Here is a 15,215-nt window from a genome sequence, read left to right as displayed (position 1 = left end):
CACCATAAACACCATTCTGATTGTGATGTACCGCGAACCTGCAAAGCTCTAGACCTTAGCAGCAGTCGCAATCTACGGGCCATTCTTTAAATAGGCATGATATCCTTGTTTCATCGTTCCATCGCATCCATAACGTCTATTTATTTTGAGCGAAAATGCTGGTGTGCAAAGCATTTGTCAGGCTTTTACGTACCATAGGCGATGGCATTTCATCGCCGTATGCAGCCGTTGAAAACGCTGACGCACTGAGAAGCGAGTCTCTGAACACGTGGCTGCTCATTTCGGCACGTCTCAAAGGCGTTTCTGGTTAACCTCCCTGCCTTTCCCTCATTTTATTCTCTCTCTCTCTCTCTCTCTCTCTCTCTCTCTCTCTCAAAGGCGTTTCAGAGCCCTCCATATTGGTAGCGCTTGGCGCTCTTACTTGGTTTTATTTATAATTGTTTGGTGTCTTTTTTCAAAATGCCTGGAAGGGAACAACAGTTAGCATGTGCTTTACCAGAAAAGTGGAATCAGCTTTTTGGGAGCGCCGTCTACCATGTAACAAAAGGCTCTTGGTGCTAAAGTAACTACAAAAACTTAGCTTTATTGATTATAGTTAACTAGTAACACTCTATAAAGACACAACAAACCCTGCATAATGACAAACCACTAGTTGTTGACTTTATTCGATTGCGGTGACGTACTTTCCTTTAACGTTAAATTCCAGTTATATGACACAGCTTGTAAATTTTGTGCTGTTAGCGTGTGCCCTGACAAGAACGATTATATGTCGTTGTAATGGGGTCTCCTGCCGCCACACGTTGATATTGAATGACGCAACCTAGGTTTGGAGACTGAATCGTTGACTGCTTCACACGCATATCATAGTAGGGCCCTGAAAATGAAAAAGAAAGATGCGTCAAAATATATAAAAAACATTCAATCTCCTTTTAAGGCTTGTTCGAAGTTTTTGCCAAAAGGACCACAAAGCTTCGAGCGAAAAATCGTCCTGATCCTATAGATAGTGGCATTAGCCAGGAGACTTATGGATTCTCTGAAAGCACCACGACTAGGTGGGCTGCAACAATAAGTACATATACAGTTAAACATAATTTATTCACGCACGAATGAATGTTTGCGTTTCACAAATAGATTTTGTATCCTCAACTATAGTTGAGGATATATATATCATGAAGGCACAATATGTAGACAAGTTATGACAGCGTTCTTTTATAACAAATGCTCGCTCTTTTAGCACGCTTTGAAGAGCGGCGCGGGCCGCTATTACTCAGCGCCGTGCTTACACTGTGGTTTCACCGTTTGTGGACGCTTTGCGTACATTGTTCATCGGTAAACGGCATAATGGGAAACGGCGAGAGAAACAGAGTAACAGAGATCACGAGATACGCAAGGTAAAGTATCGAAAGATATATTCAAAAAAATGAAATGAAGTGAGAGCAAGAGAGAAAGTTGAAACGATGAAGCAACAAGTACAGGTATATAGATACAGAAATCGAAGATAGAGAAAGAAAGATACACCAGCGCCGCTGCTGCCTGTTGCCTTGCGGACTCATCTGGAGATGGGCTCCATGCTTCGTTACGTACAGTGCTGAAATTTCATGTCTATAACGACGAAGCGTCACACGCCGAACAGCACAAGCGACATCTGCAGTCGCAAATACTCCCCATCTGAGCATACGCGGCACCAGTGATGTGCCTGCCTTGCAATACTGATCTCTGTTTATCACCGCGGATGCAACAACCAATGCTTTGGCCGCCGAAAGTGCTCTGAATGATTTAGCGAAAAAAAAGCAAGCAATAGAAAATGAAGTGAACCCATCTTGCGCTGATGCTATATCACGAAGCGAAAATAAGCTTTGAGTAAAAAAGGCGCCTATCCGGAATGATGCTGGTTTCGCTTATTCCTTTAAATTCTATATTGTTGACAGCGCTTCGACGTCCAAAGCAGTCATCGCGACCACGGTGATAGTGAAGGGTAGAAACTGAAGTGCGGGCTCATCATTGACAACGCCCATTCTCAGATGTGGTGTATTTGCGACTGCAGTTGTCGCTCGCGCTGTTCTGAGCACGACGCTCCGTCGTTATAGACATGATAGTTGAGCACTCTACGTTTTTCAAGGCGATACTGAGACAGGCCTAGAGCGCAAGACGCCAATAAATACAGCAACAATGTGATGTAGTTCCCTGAAGTGTTTTCTAGCGCTCATCTGGAGCATGAAAACTTGCCCACTCAGTCAGAATTCTAGCGGAGGTGACATCCTAAAATATTGTGTTGAACTTGTTCTGGCGCTACCGAAGCAGACGAGGCAGCCGCTGTGACCGCGTGATCTTGCCTACGATGTCAAGCCGACGGTGACAACGTCTTTTACATTGGTGGGCTTCACGGCCAGTGTCCGTATCCCTGTCATGCCCGCAGCACTTACTTCACTTTGAGGTGACAGATAGCACAAAAAACGCTTAGTTTCCTAATGCGGCTGCGCTGCATTGTGCCAGAGTTTTGTAAGCTAACGTAAGATTGGATAAAAATAACTGTTAACCATCTTCCATAAAAACATCGAAATTGTTTTTATTTGCAGCATTGTTGCCCGCTCGACGCAAAACAGCGTTTCTCTCTCTCTCTCTTTCTGTGTGTGTGTGTGTGTGTGAATTGTTTCACATACTCTTTAACTATGGTGTCATGCCAGGTGGCTTTAGATGCACCTTGTTTGTTTGTTATTTGCACATGAGAGTGTTTCAGCCCCGTATCAACCTAGACTCTAGTGACCTGATTTATTTCACGCGAATGGCGTCTCTAAAGTGCGCATGAATCGATGTTAAAGAAAACCAGAATATGGTGTCGCTAATTAGGATGACCTGAAAGTCGAATCCATGACATGAAATTGCTTTGCGCTCAGTTTTGCATGAGCTCAAATTCACGAACTATGCGTCATATTATTTCAGAAAATAATTTTTCCGAAATACATTGGAACACGTTGCCGCGTTTTCTTCTTGGTGAAAATCTCGCACGCACACGCTGCCACGGAAACCAGCTGCTACCTTTACAAAACATTGCTTCTATGGACTCCTTTGTGCGGCTCTTTTGTATCGTTTGAAGCATCTGTCTCGCCCTTTAGTTTTTTTTTTAGTGTGAATACACTTTATAAGCGACCCCGAACCATCCACCGCCGTCGGTGGCGTCCGCAGTCTTCTCTCTACCTTTAAAAGAAAGAGGAGTTGGCGGGCCGCAGCGCGACGCTCTACCGAATAAGCCACGGACGCGACGCTGAAATCGGTGTCAGTAACGTGCCTTATATCTTTAACGCCGCTGCGCGCGTCACCCTCCCCCTTCGCTCGCTCCTCTGCCCTCCTCGATCGCTGCAGCTGCGCGCGCACCCCTTTCTCTCGCGCGCCCGCCTTCTCTCTCAGTCTCCCGTCGAGAGCGGGTCGTGCGATGGATGTCCCGGAGGCAACGCTACCATCAACAACGAATGCAGTAAAACCGAATGCCAGCACTGCACCCGTCGTTGGAGGTGACGGTACCACGGTGGTTTCGCCGACGTTGGAAGACGAGGCGGCGCTGCGAAGGGCTTGTGAGACCGAAAGTAAGCGAGCGAAGCGTTCAGCGGATGCCGAACTGCGTGCTCGCGAAGCCGAGTGCAAGCGAGCGAAGCGTGCAGAGGATGCCGAACTTCGCGCTCGCGAGGCCGAGGACAAGCGGGCGAAGCGTGCAGCGGATGATGAAGTGCGCGCTCGCGAGGCCGAGATGAGGCGTCAGCATCGAGCCGCGAACGCGGCCCAAGAAGCGGAACGACAACGCAAGCGTCAGGCGGAGAAGGGCGATGAAGGCCAGCGTCAAGACGCCGCTCGCAAACGCCAACGGCGAGTGGACGTTCCCGAAGCCGTTCGAGCCAGTGAACGTGCCGCGCGAGAGAGGGTGCGAGCCCTGGACTTTGCTTGTCTGGACGCGCGTTTCAAACGCGACTTTGTGGATCGCAGCTTCGGTCACAGCTGCGCCGTGTGTGACCGGCTGTGGTTCGATAACAACCTGAGCTGCATTTCCGGCGTGAGGAAGGAGACCAACAGGTTGAACGCGTTGCGGGTTCTTTGGAACGAGTTCGGAAGACGGTCGGGCAAACACCAATGCGACGACATGGATGCGCAAGACCCGCGGCTGGCTCCCTTCGGTGCGTTCTGTCTCTCGAGTTTCCGACCACTATCAACGGTGGCTTCATAGACTTGGCGTTCAGTAGGAACTGTACGGTCCGCTCCGTCTTGCCGGATCCGCTCACCGTACATTTCTCGGATCACAAAGCGCTGGTACTAACCGTGAGCTACAACGATAACTCGAATACGTGCTAATCTGTAGTTTAGTTTGTGTGTGTGTGTGTGTGTGTGTGTGACGCGCTCGCGATGTGTGCATTTAATGCATCGTACGAAAATCGTGAAGTGTAAATAAATAACACTTCGTATATAATGTATCTGTGTACAAATGCTTCATGACAAACAACACTTAAATTCATTAATTACACTTCAATCATCATCATCAGTAATAAAACTCGCAAGCATTTCCCCGAGGGTGAACATGGTTAAGTGCGAATGCTTGGGGTGATGCTTTGAGGTGGAGTAAAGTTAAAATCCGTTGGCGTTCGCCAGTGAGTTAACGTAAACTCCCCCGTGTGATCAAATTGCGATTCCCAGGAACCAATACACCATAAAGGCACCATAGTGTGAATTATAAATATAATAGTGCGAATTAATAAATACCCCTCATAGCATCACCCCGTGCATTCGCACTTAACTATGTTCACCCTCGGGGAAATGCATGGGAGTTTTTCTTTCTTGAATACGAGAATGCAACATGTTCGCCGGGACCTGCGCCATTGCTGAACCCTTTTCTTCTCTCCGAAGTAAATGTAGCTTCATTTCATCTTAATTTCACTCTGAAGCTCTCGATATGTGCGAAAAAGTATGGAAGTGATGAATTGCATATTTGACGTTTTAACACGCGCTCTGCTTTACATACTACTAGGATGGAGAAGTGTAGCTAAAAGTTATCATATAATGACGCAATAAGGAGGCAAGCTAGGGCAACACACACATCAATGAATTAAGAAAGTTTTGTAAGCCACAGATATTTATGACAGCAACCTAATTCTGCACGTTATAAGAGATGTCACCCTAAAAACATGTAACTACTTTCGCTCATTCGTATTTGTAGAAAGCGTATCTGTGTGCGTGTAGTAACACGTTCGCCGAACGCGTTTGTCAATGCATTAACGTGTTTGTTGAAGCAAGTTTTGAATTTTAAGAAACATTGTTTTGATTTCATACCTTGACCGCCAGGTAGCAGTATTACATAGAAGATGCCACAGGTGTAGTTTTGGAATGAATAGAGCAGTGTTTCAAGTGATGTATTCATTGTAGAGCGTGCTGGAAAAGAAGAGAACAGATTCTTGATGTGTAAACTATTGTTACGAAGTGAAAGGAGATGAAGGAAATAATCAGCTGACAGGCGCGCGAGTGTGCCGATCAGCCATTGTGATTCTCGCTTGAGGTTGTTACTCTCTAATTGCGTTTATACAGAAGTCACTGACCCCGTAACATATTGGTGGAGGTGCTGGGTAACGATCAGGCAACGGAGCTCCGCAGCGGACACCGCATCGGTTTTCCATCCATGGCCAATGTTGAGCCCTCCGCGTCAACGTCAGCATCTCCGACGAACACGGCGTCGCAACCATACGTTTTGACGCCACTCAAGGATCCCGGTACATTTTGCGGGACCGATGGCGTCGACTTGGACGATTAGTTGGCCATGTTCGAACGAGTGAGTGTGCCGAACAGATGGGATCCCACACTTCAGTTGGCTAATGTGCTGCTTCACTTGAGAGGCACGACGAATGTGTGGTACGAAAACAACGAAGAACTCACAAGCTGGGACCAATGCAAAGAAAAGATGCGAGAGGTGTTTGGCGAAACCGCCAGTTGTAAGATTGCCGCCAAAAATTCATTGGCCTGCCGTGCCCGATCCCCAACGGAATCATACCTCGCATACATTTAAGACGTGCTGGCCCTCTGCCGAAAGGCCTAAAGCGACATGACAGTGGACAAGGTAGGGCATTATTTGAAAGGAATTGCCGGCGACGCGTTCAATCTCCTGCTGTGCAAGAACTGTTCCACCGTGGACGCGATCATCAAAGAGTGTTACCAGTTTGAGCAAGTAAAACGTCGCTGCATTCTGCAAACATTCGCCCGACTTCCAAACACTGCTTCAACATCGACTTGCGAGCACCAGTCCGCACCACAACGACCGTCGCTGCCGGAAGACCTGACACGCATGGTTCGTCGTGAAATTGAAGCAATGGCGCCTCGGCGTTCGATTCGCGCAGTACCGATACCACTCCTGTTACTGTTCCTCTTGTTCAAGCCATCGTGCGCCAGGAGCTTGAAAACATCGGAGTGCGTTCTGTGTGCCATGTCACCACCCACAGAGTCCGCGAACGCCCTTTCGCGATGCCCTCCTCTGACCGACGGTTTTTTCCACGTACTCTAAACCCGGCTGAGTGGCGAACTGCAGATGACCACCCTATATGTTTCAAGTGCCAACACGGTGGACATATTGCTTGTTACTGCCGCAATATATGGTCCTCGGCATCTCGAACAACGATCAATATTACCCGTTTCCACGGTACCTCCACACATTTTCATATGCCGAAGAGTCTCATGCCATTGACCATTCTCGGAACACATGGTACAGCCGCTCGCCTTCACCACGTGGGTAGCAGTCTTGTTCGCCGCAAATACGTCGTCCATCGCCCCGTTCGCCGCAGCCACGGCGCTTCTCGTCCCCCGTGGCTTCCGGCCGCATTGTCTCGGAAAACTGAGAAACGCAGCCCCCGGAGGTGATGCTGCATTGACGACTTCCGCAGCAAATCCTCTCTGCGCTCCTACCAGACGAAGTGTAATAGACGTTGACGTAGATGACGCACCTATACAAGTACTTGTAGACACCGGCGCGAGCATTTCGGTCATGAGTTCAAGCCTACGTACACGTTTAAAAAAAGTTCTGACACCAGCGACTGCACAAAGGCTCCGTGTGTCCGATGGCGGCATGCCGACGGTTCTCGGTTTCTGCGCTGTCCACTTCAGTATAAAGAACCACACTGCTTCTGTCATTTTAGCCGTGATTGACCACTGCCCTTATCACGTTATCCTAGGCCAGGACTTCTTGTCGAATCACTCTGCTCTTATCGATTGTGCTACCGGCGTCCTTCAGCTAGAACTGCCTCGGATTGTCGCTGAACGCCACACAGCCCCGCCGCGCCTGTGCTCTTTTCAGGATGTGCACTGTCAACTCAGGCAGCCACCTACGTCATTTTGACCCCAGTGCCACAGGTTCCTGATGATCAATATGTTCTCCTTCCTCTCGCCGACGTCCTCTTAGAGCGCAACATCGCCATTCCCCAAACGCTTGTGGCTGTCACTGACAACTGTACCTCGCTCCCACTTCTCAACTTCAGTATTTACTACCAAGTGCTTCCTCGTGGCATGTTCTTGGCTAGCGTATCCTATGCTGACGAATTCGAAATAGTGGCTCTCACCACTAAGAATGATTTACTTGAGTCTCCTGTAGCTAACAGCATCTGTTCTCTGCCGAGTCATTTCTCGAAGATGATTGCACCCGACCTCAATCCTGCGCAAGCCAACGACATCTATCGCCTTCTCGCGTCGTATACCGACATTTTTGATTTCGACGACAGACCTCTGCGGCAAACATCTACCGTTGAGCACCGTTTAAACACTGGTGACGCCAGTCCCATTTGCCGACGCTCCTATTGTGTCTTTCACACCGAGCACGGAGTTATCCAAGCGGAAGTTGACAAAATGCTCAACAAAGGTGTCACAGAACCATTAAGTAGTCCTTGGGCTTCCCCTGTTGTCCTTGTGAAAAAAAAGACGGTAACTAGCGCTTCTGCGTTGACTATCGCCACCTTAACAAGATCACGCAAAAAGACGTATACCCGCTACCACGCATCGATGACGCGTTGGACTGCCTGCACGGCGCTACGTACTTCTCGTCTATTGCTTCTAGGTCCGGCTACTGGCAGATTTCTGTCGATGAGATGGACCACGACAAGACGGCCTTCATTATACCGGATAATTTATACCAGTTTAAGGTGATGGCTTTTGGACTATGTAACGCCCCTGCCACATTCGAATGATTGATAGACTCTCTCTTGCGTGGTTATAAGTTTTCTATTGTCTCTGCTACCTAAACGATGTGATAGTCTTTTTATCTACTTTCGATAGCCACCTGACTCGTCTCACTGCAATTCTCACAGTCTTCAGAACAGCTGGGCTACAAATAAACTGTCCAGCCGACGCTCAAGGCGTCGTCCCATCGCCGCTGTCGTCCCACTTTGCCACTGTCAGATTACCATTCTGGACCATCTTGTAAACGCCGATGGCGTCCAACCAGATTCTGCAAAGATCAGCGCCATCCGTAGCTTTCCGGTGCCCTGTTCTTCATCTGACGTCTGGAGATTCTTTGGCTTATGTTACTACTTTTGTCGTTTTGTGAAAAACTTCGCCGACGTTGCCAAGCCACTCACAGATCTGCTGAAGAAGGATATTACATTCTCATGGGGCCCTGAGCAAGCTCATGTGTTCACCGCTCTCACCGGCTGCTTAACTACGTCCCCCCTACTTGCCCACTTTAATCCTTCTGCTGCCACAGAAGTTTGCACCAACGCCAGTGGCCACGGTCTTGGCGCAGTTCTCGCTCAGTGGCACCACGGCAGACAGTGCGTGATAGCTTACGCCAGTCGCCTGCTTTCTCCTCCTGAGAGGAATTATTTCATCACTGAGAGAGAGTGTTTAGCCTTAGTTTGGGCAGTCGCCAAGTTCCAGCCATATTTATATGCTCGCATGTTTTCCGTTTTTACGGACTGCCACGCCCTCTGCTGGCTGACTTCTCTGAAGGATCCGACTTGACGTCTGGGTCGCTGGACTTTGAGGCTTCAGGACTTTTCGTTTAGCGTCAGCTACAAGTCTGGCCATTTGCACAAGGACGCAGACTGTCTTTCTCGTCATCTGGTGGACCCTGCTGAATCCGTTGCGACGGACCTGTAGAGCAGCGTGATAGCGTTTACTGATATCAGCGATATGCGCATTGAACAACGACGGGATGAGTCAGTGCGCACTATCATCGACGCCATCCAGTCTGACAGCCATGATGCCGAATCCCGTATGTTCGTGCTAAATGACGGCATCCTCTACCGCCGCAACGTCAGCACTGAAGGCCCTGAGCTTCTGCTTGTCATTCCCCGTAATCTACCGCCTGCCATACTTGAACAACTTCAAGACGCACAAACAGCGGGACACCTAGGTGTTTTCCGCACATACGACCGCGTGCTACGTTGGTTCTTCTGGCCAGGACTGTACCTTACCGTGCGTCAATATGTAGCCACTTGCGACCTCTGCCAGCGCTGGAAAAGATCTTTTTTGCTGCCAGCTAGGCATCTTCACGCAATCGAAGTCCCTTCTGAACCATTTTATCGCGTGGGACTCGACCTTCTTGGCCCTTTTCCGGCGATGACACTGGAAAATAAATGGATCGCCGTCGCCACAGATTATGCGACCTGTTACGCGATAACAAAGGCCATGCCAACCAGTTCCGCCCCTGACGTCACAGATTTGATTCTTCATGACGTCATCTTACACCACGGTACACCCTGACAGCTGCTTATGGACCGCGGCCGCTCTTTCTTGTCCAAAGTTGTCGACGACCTCTTTCGATCGTGTGCCACAGCGCATAAGCTATCTACCGCCTACCACCCACAAACTAATGGCCTCACTGAACGTCTCAACCACACGCTCACAGAGATGCTTTTGACGTACGTCTCCGAAGATCATCGTGACTGGGACACCACGTTGGCGAATGCGACTTTCGCAGATAATTCAGCTCGACATGACAAGTCGGGATTCTCACCTTATCTTTTGTCTGGTCGCGACTCCATACTGTCATTTGAAACCACCTTACCTCTCAAGCCATCTGCTTGCAAGTACGCTTGCGAAGCCATTGATCGGGCTCACATGGCTCGTCAAGTTGCCCAGTCTCGTCTCACCAGGTCACAGGGTATGCAAAAAGGCCGCTACGACCACCGGCATCGTAATATAACGTTTGCCTCAGGTGACCACGAGCTCCTCTCGTCATCGTGTCGCCTTGTAGGTCTCTCCGAAAAAGTTTTGACTTGATACGCAGTACCCTACTTAGTCTTACGTCAAGTTAGCGACGTCAACTACGAGATAGCTCCATTTCACTCCAATACGTCACCAAGTTTGTCACTTGCTGATATTGTTTATGTTTCGCGCATGAAACCCTACTTCTGTCGCACTTCTTCAGATTCGCGCCGATCCGGCGCTCCAACGCCCGGGGGTCCTGTTATGAAGTAAAGGAAGATGAAGGACAGAATCAGCTGACAGGCGCGCGAGTGTGCCAATCAGCCATTGTGGTTCTCGTCTGAGGTTGTTCCTCAGCAATTGCGTTTATACAGAAGTCACTGACCCCGTGACATTATTCCAAGTTTACTCACTTGATTATTAGCTGATGAACAACTTTAGAATTTATGGAAGAAGGGCAACACCTCACAAGAAACAAAACTCTCACTTACTTGCATGCTATAGGGACCTATAGCGGAAGCGAAATATGCCATAAGTGGGACTCATCTGATTAGGAGATGTTCAGACGCAAATGCAACTCCTTCTTTCTTGTGGCTTCAGGTACATCATGCAACCTCTTAATCAACGCCGAGATGCTGTACCTATGCCTAAACGTATTGTGGAAAGGGGAGGCAGCGCTGTGCAGATGCGCATTGCTTGCACATGACTTTTCTTCAAAAGAGCTGATACGATTTGCTTTGATTTACATAGATTACTTTCCTATGAGGCGGTCTTTCATTGAGCATAGATAATGTTATTCAACAATATTTGCAGCTTGGGCCATGTTCAGCATCTGGTAATCATAGGCTGAGGCATAGCCTATTATTACTAACTGGGTGTATTACTCTTGGTAATCCAATCATCGTGTTATAACATTTCTTATATTTGTTTTGGCAGCGCTGAGTTGCGCTGTATGTGAATCTGTTATGATGTGCACCATCATGCCATTGGCCATCATATGAGGGTATCAGCCCCTCATGATTGCGGTGAATTGTTGATACCAAACTGCAAGTGGAGGTGTTTGCGACATCACCTGCCTAATCGTGACGTTCGTCTTACGCAGTCGCTTACAGGGCATTAGCATGAATTGTAGTCTGTGTAAGTTGTTAATGGTGGCTGTGTTTAGTTGATAAGATATTATCATCATCGCTGACAAGTGTGTGCCAACTTCGTCCTGTTCCTCATCACCTTCCTATTGTTCCTCTTCTGCTTTGATACCAGAAGACAAGGGTCATTTTTTTTTCTTTGGCGACTGATGCAATACCTTCCTTGGTGAGAAAATTGGTACAGAAAGAGTAAAAGAAAGAAAAAAAGTGCACACAAAAAATTTTCAGCGAAAAAAATATATTTTTTGATGTCGGATTGGAACCTGCACACCATATTTAGAAGGGGAGCCTCATAACCACCCAGGTGTTCAGTCACCTTTTTTTTCTTCATTTCCTTGCATATCAAGACTGTTCACATTTTACATATTTACATATTGGTCAAAATAGAAGTGTGTCACAAAATACACCCACAGAACTCATTGAGGCACTGTCAGCTCTTAGCTGACTGTTGATCAATACTTGGGCATTCGTAACAATTGCTCAATGTGCCCAATCCAGTCTGGTACATCCTCTTGGCCCCTCAGCACTTCAAGAAAATGGCACACAGATTCACAAAATTATTGACGCAGAGACAGCACTTCTACAACCGCGTTTTCAAAGGCACATCGGGTATTTCTATATACTGTGCAGGCCCAGAAGCAAGATTAGATCCTAAGGTACTTGTGCCTCGTTTTTAACCGAAACAAAACGGCCCCGCCGTGGTGGTCTAGTGGCTAAGGTACTCGGTTGCTGACCCGCAGGGTGCGGGTTCGAATCCCGGCTGCGGCGGCTGCATTTCCGATGGAGGCCGAATTGTTGTAGGCCCGTGTACTAAGATTTGGGTGCACATGAAAGAACCCCAGGTGGTCTAAATTTCCGGAGCCCTCAACTACAGCGTCTCTCATAATCATATAGTGGTTTTGGGACGTTAAAACCCCACATATCTATCTATCCGAAAGAAAACGGATGCTGTGTAGACTTAACGGTAATTCTTTTTTCAAGGTTCTGTTCGATATGTCCCAGAAAAATACCTCTATATTATATAAACACGTTCTCAATTGTTTCTGGTTTAATACACTAGTGGCAATGAGTACTCAATGCCACGAATATTTTCTATCCTGCAACAACGTTTTAACGGGTAAGGTACCAGCGTGTAAGTTAAAAAAAAAGTTTTGACCCCTGGCGCTACAAGCATTTTCCTAACTCGTTTCAGAGCACCCTGTCCTAGGCTGGCACAACACTGGTGACGGTACAATGGCACAGGTGCTAAAACATTGACAAGATATCTCTATACAGTTCTTTACGTGGTACTTCAGCTGGATATTCCAACGAAAATCTCACTGACAAAAAGTGGAGGGACAAAACAACTGCCTTTAAAAACCCTTGTATTGGTCCTTGCACATTTGATGACGATACGAAAAATCCCGGCAGCACTCTAGATAACCTCAGTTGTACAAGAGTTCTCAAGAAAGGGTCATCTACATAACGCGAAAAAAGAGACGATTGACAAGTTGTCTTATATACAAATGAACTAATTCATGTCCACCATCTCTAACTTTTCTGAAGAGGTTTGTGCAGCTTCATCTTTCTCAGACAGAGCTCCAAATGAAAATTGCAAATGCTCTGTGTATTTTCTGTACACTTAATCTACTGCAGTGCAAAAGCATCATTACGATAACAGCTTGCTCACCAGACGCAATTTGCGCGTTGTAGGCTGTGCGAATATTGAAATACCCGAACCTTTCCATTTTTCTACATCATTGCGCAATGTCTGTGTTTCTTTTTACGGTTCACTATCGTGATAGAACTCCAGAGGCACTCCTAAATACATAACCGGTGTTTCCTGCCATTTAATGTTTAGAAATATTCTTCGCTTCACGTCCCATTCCCCGTGCCAGAAGCCAAAGCACTTATCCCAGTTCACGGCTCTACCACTCACACGGCAAAAAGTTTTCACGGAATTACAGCATGTATTACACTCTCATAATTTGTACAGAAAACTGTAATGTTGTCTGCGTATGCATTGAAGCTAACTTCAGGTTCAAGCAATTTAAAGCCGTTTATTGCAGTGCTGTTAATTACACTAAAACAGAAAGAATTAATAAAATAGCAAAAAGCAGGAGCGATAGTGGGCACCCCTTTCTCACTGACCGCAGCACAGGTATACGCTCTCCCGCAGTTCTATTTCTCACCCATCTCGTCGTGCATCCTGTGTAAGCCATGCGCACTCCGTCGTTAATCAACTCCTTATGTTAATGTGCTCAAGTGATAAAAGGAGCAAGACATGCAGCACGCGATAAAGTGCCTTTTCGAGGTCAATTTGAAGCATGGCAACATTGAGATGCATAGCGTCACGACTTTCTAAGATTGACCACGCTATGTTTATGTTGGTCTTTATTTGTCTTCCCTTTATGCCACAAGTTTGATGAGACCCAACCAGTTTTGTCATTACTGTTTAAATTTTTCTGGTCAATGTTTTTATCAATATTTTATAGTCAACATTACTTAGGCTAATTGGTCTATATCCAGTAACACGTAATAACTTCGAAGAATCATCTGTTTTAGGTATTAAGACCGTGTGGGCTGACAAAAACAATGGTGCAAAGTGTTTACATTTAAAAGCTTCGTTAAATACCCCCTTAAAAATTTGAGAAATTACGTGTTTGAATTTCTTGTATACTGCAGCACTCAGGCCTTAAGGTACTGGAGACTTACAATTTTTCAACTCATCAATTTCTTTTTCAACTTCTCGCTCTGTTATTGACAATTCTAAAATTTCTTTCCTTTCGTCATTCGGTCTTGGCATTAATGAAATGAAACGACTAATAAACGATCTGCGTGTACACTGGCTGGTGTGGATAACTCTTTGTAATAGTAAGAAAAGGCACCGGCTCTGCTTCTTTTGTATGGTACCTTGTTTCTTTATATTCTTTTTTTATTTCACTTTTACAGGCATGTCTCTTCTCAGCACCAAGAGTTCGTTTTGTTGGCGTTTCTCCCACTACCAAGTTTTCTGCTAGAGATCAAATCAATGCTCCACGATAACGTTCTTGGTCTATCAGCTCTAGCTTCTGTTAGTGCTGTTTATCTCCTCTGAAAATGTACCGGCCTGAGTACATTCTTTCGCAACTAACTGTAAAAAGATTTCACGCAAGCGCACTTCAAGTTCTTTTTCAGCATGTCTCAGAATACTGGCTCTCTCAAGTGCTTTCAGTTTGATGGTCTGTTTAAATAGTTCGCTTTTATATCCTCAGGATTCGATGGTTCTGTTTGCTAAGTATGCTATGCCCTTTAAAAATGCTATTAAGCTCTTCCTTTAATAGCTTTACATTAAATTTCTAGAGGTCCCAAGAGAAATGTATGATATTCGTTTTATGTTTACCCACTGAATATGAAACCAAACAATAATCACTAAACGTAACAGGCGTAACTCTGTATTTATGGCACGAGGGAAGATTTCAGAAAACACGTATACTCTGTCAAGTCTAGCGTGGCTTGAACGCTGAAAGTGGGTAAACGTTACCACTTTTCCACTGCAAAGAAATTCACCCACGTCCTCTGCCTGAACCTTCACCATCATATCGATTATAATGGCAGTGCTTGAATCTCTGTATGGCCTGAAACTTGATTTATCTATACTTGAACAAACAAAGTTCATACCCTGGCCAAAATATGTTTTAGTTAACATTTCAAAAATATTCCTTTCGATCTTGAATCACAGTGGGTGCGTACACACAGATCACTCTCAATTTTTCTCTTGGTAGGGATAAATCACATAATAAAACGACCAACCTCGCAGGTATTTATGGACTCCACATTCGCATTAGGGCTCTGCCGATTCAACAACGGGCACCCTGCAGACGTACCCACCATGTGACAAACGCACACATCAAACAGTTTCGTGAAATGCTGCATCATTCGCTCAGCATGCTC

General features: G+C 46.5%; 1 protein-coding gene across 1 annotated transcript in view; it reads right to left on the bottom strand.

Annotated features, from left to right (window-relative positions):
• Positions 1–635: 635 nt before the first annotated feature.
• LOC119167338 (uncharacterized) overlaps positions 636–15,215 on the bottom strand; it is a 111,042-nt gene continuing 96,462 nt past the window's right edge. Inside the window, exons 4-5 of the mRNA XM_037418803.2 lie at positions 5,311–5,409; positions 636–874 (exon numbers count right to left, since the gene is read on the bottom strand). Coding sequence (XP_037274700.1) covers positions 738–874; positions 5,311–5,409 — 236 coding nt within the window. The 3' untranslated portion in view covers positions 636–737. The remainder of the gene's footprint in view (positions 875–5,310; positions 5,410–15,215) is intronic.

The sequence above is a fragment of the Rhipicephalus microplus genome, unplaced genomic scaffold (genome assembly GCF_043290135.1).
Source record: "Rhipicephalus microplus isolate Deutch F79 unplaced genomic scaffold, USDA_Rmic scaffold_42, whole genome shotgun sequence".
Lineage (NCBI taxonomy): Eukaryota > Metazoa > Arthropoda > Arachnida > Ixodida > Ixodidae > Rhipicephalus > Rhipicephalus microplus.
Note: the sequence above shows the minus strand (reverse complement) of the source record. Positions and strands in the feature narration are given on the sequence as shown.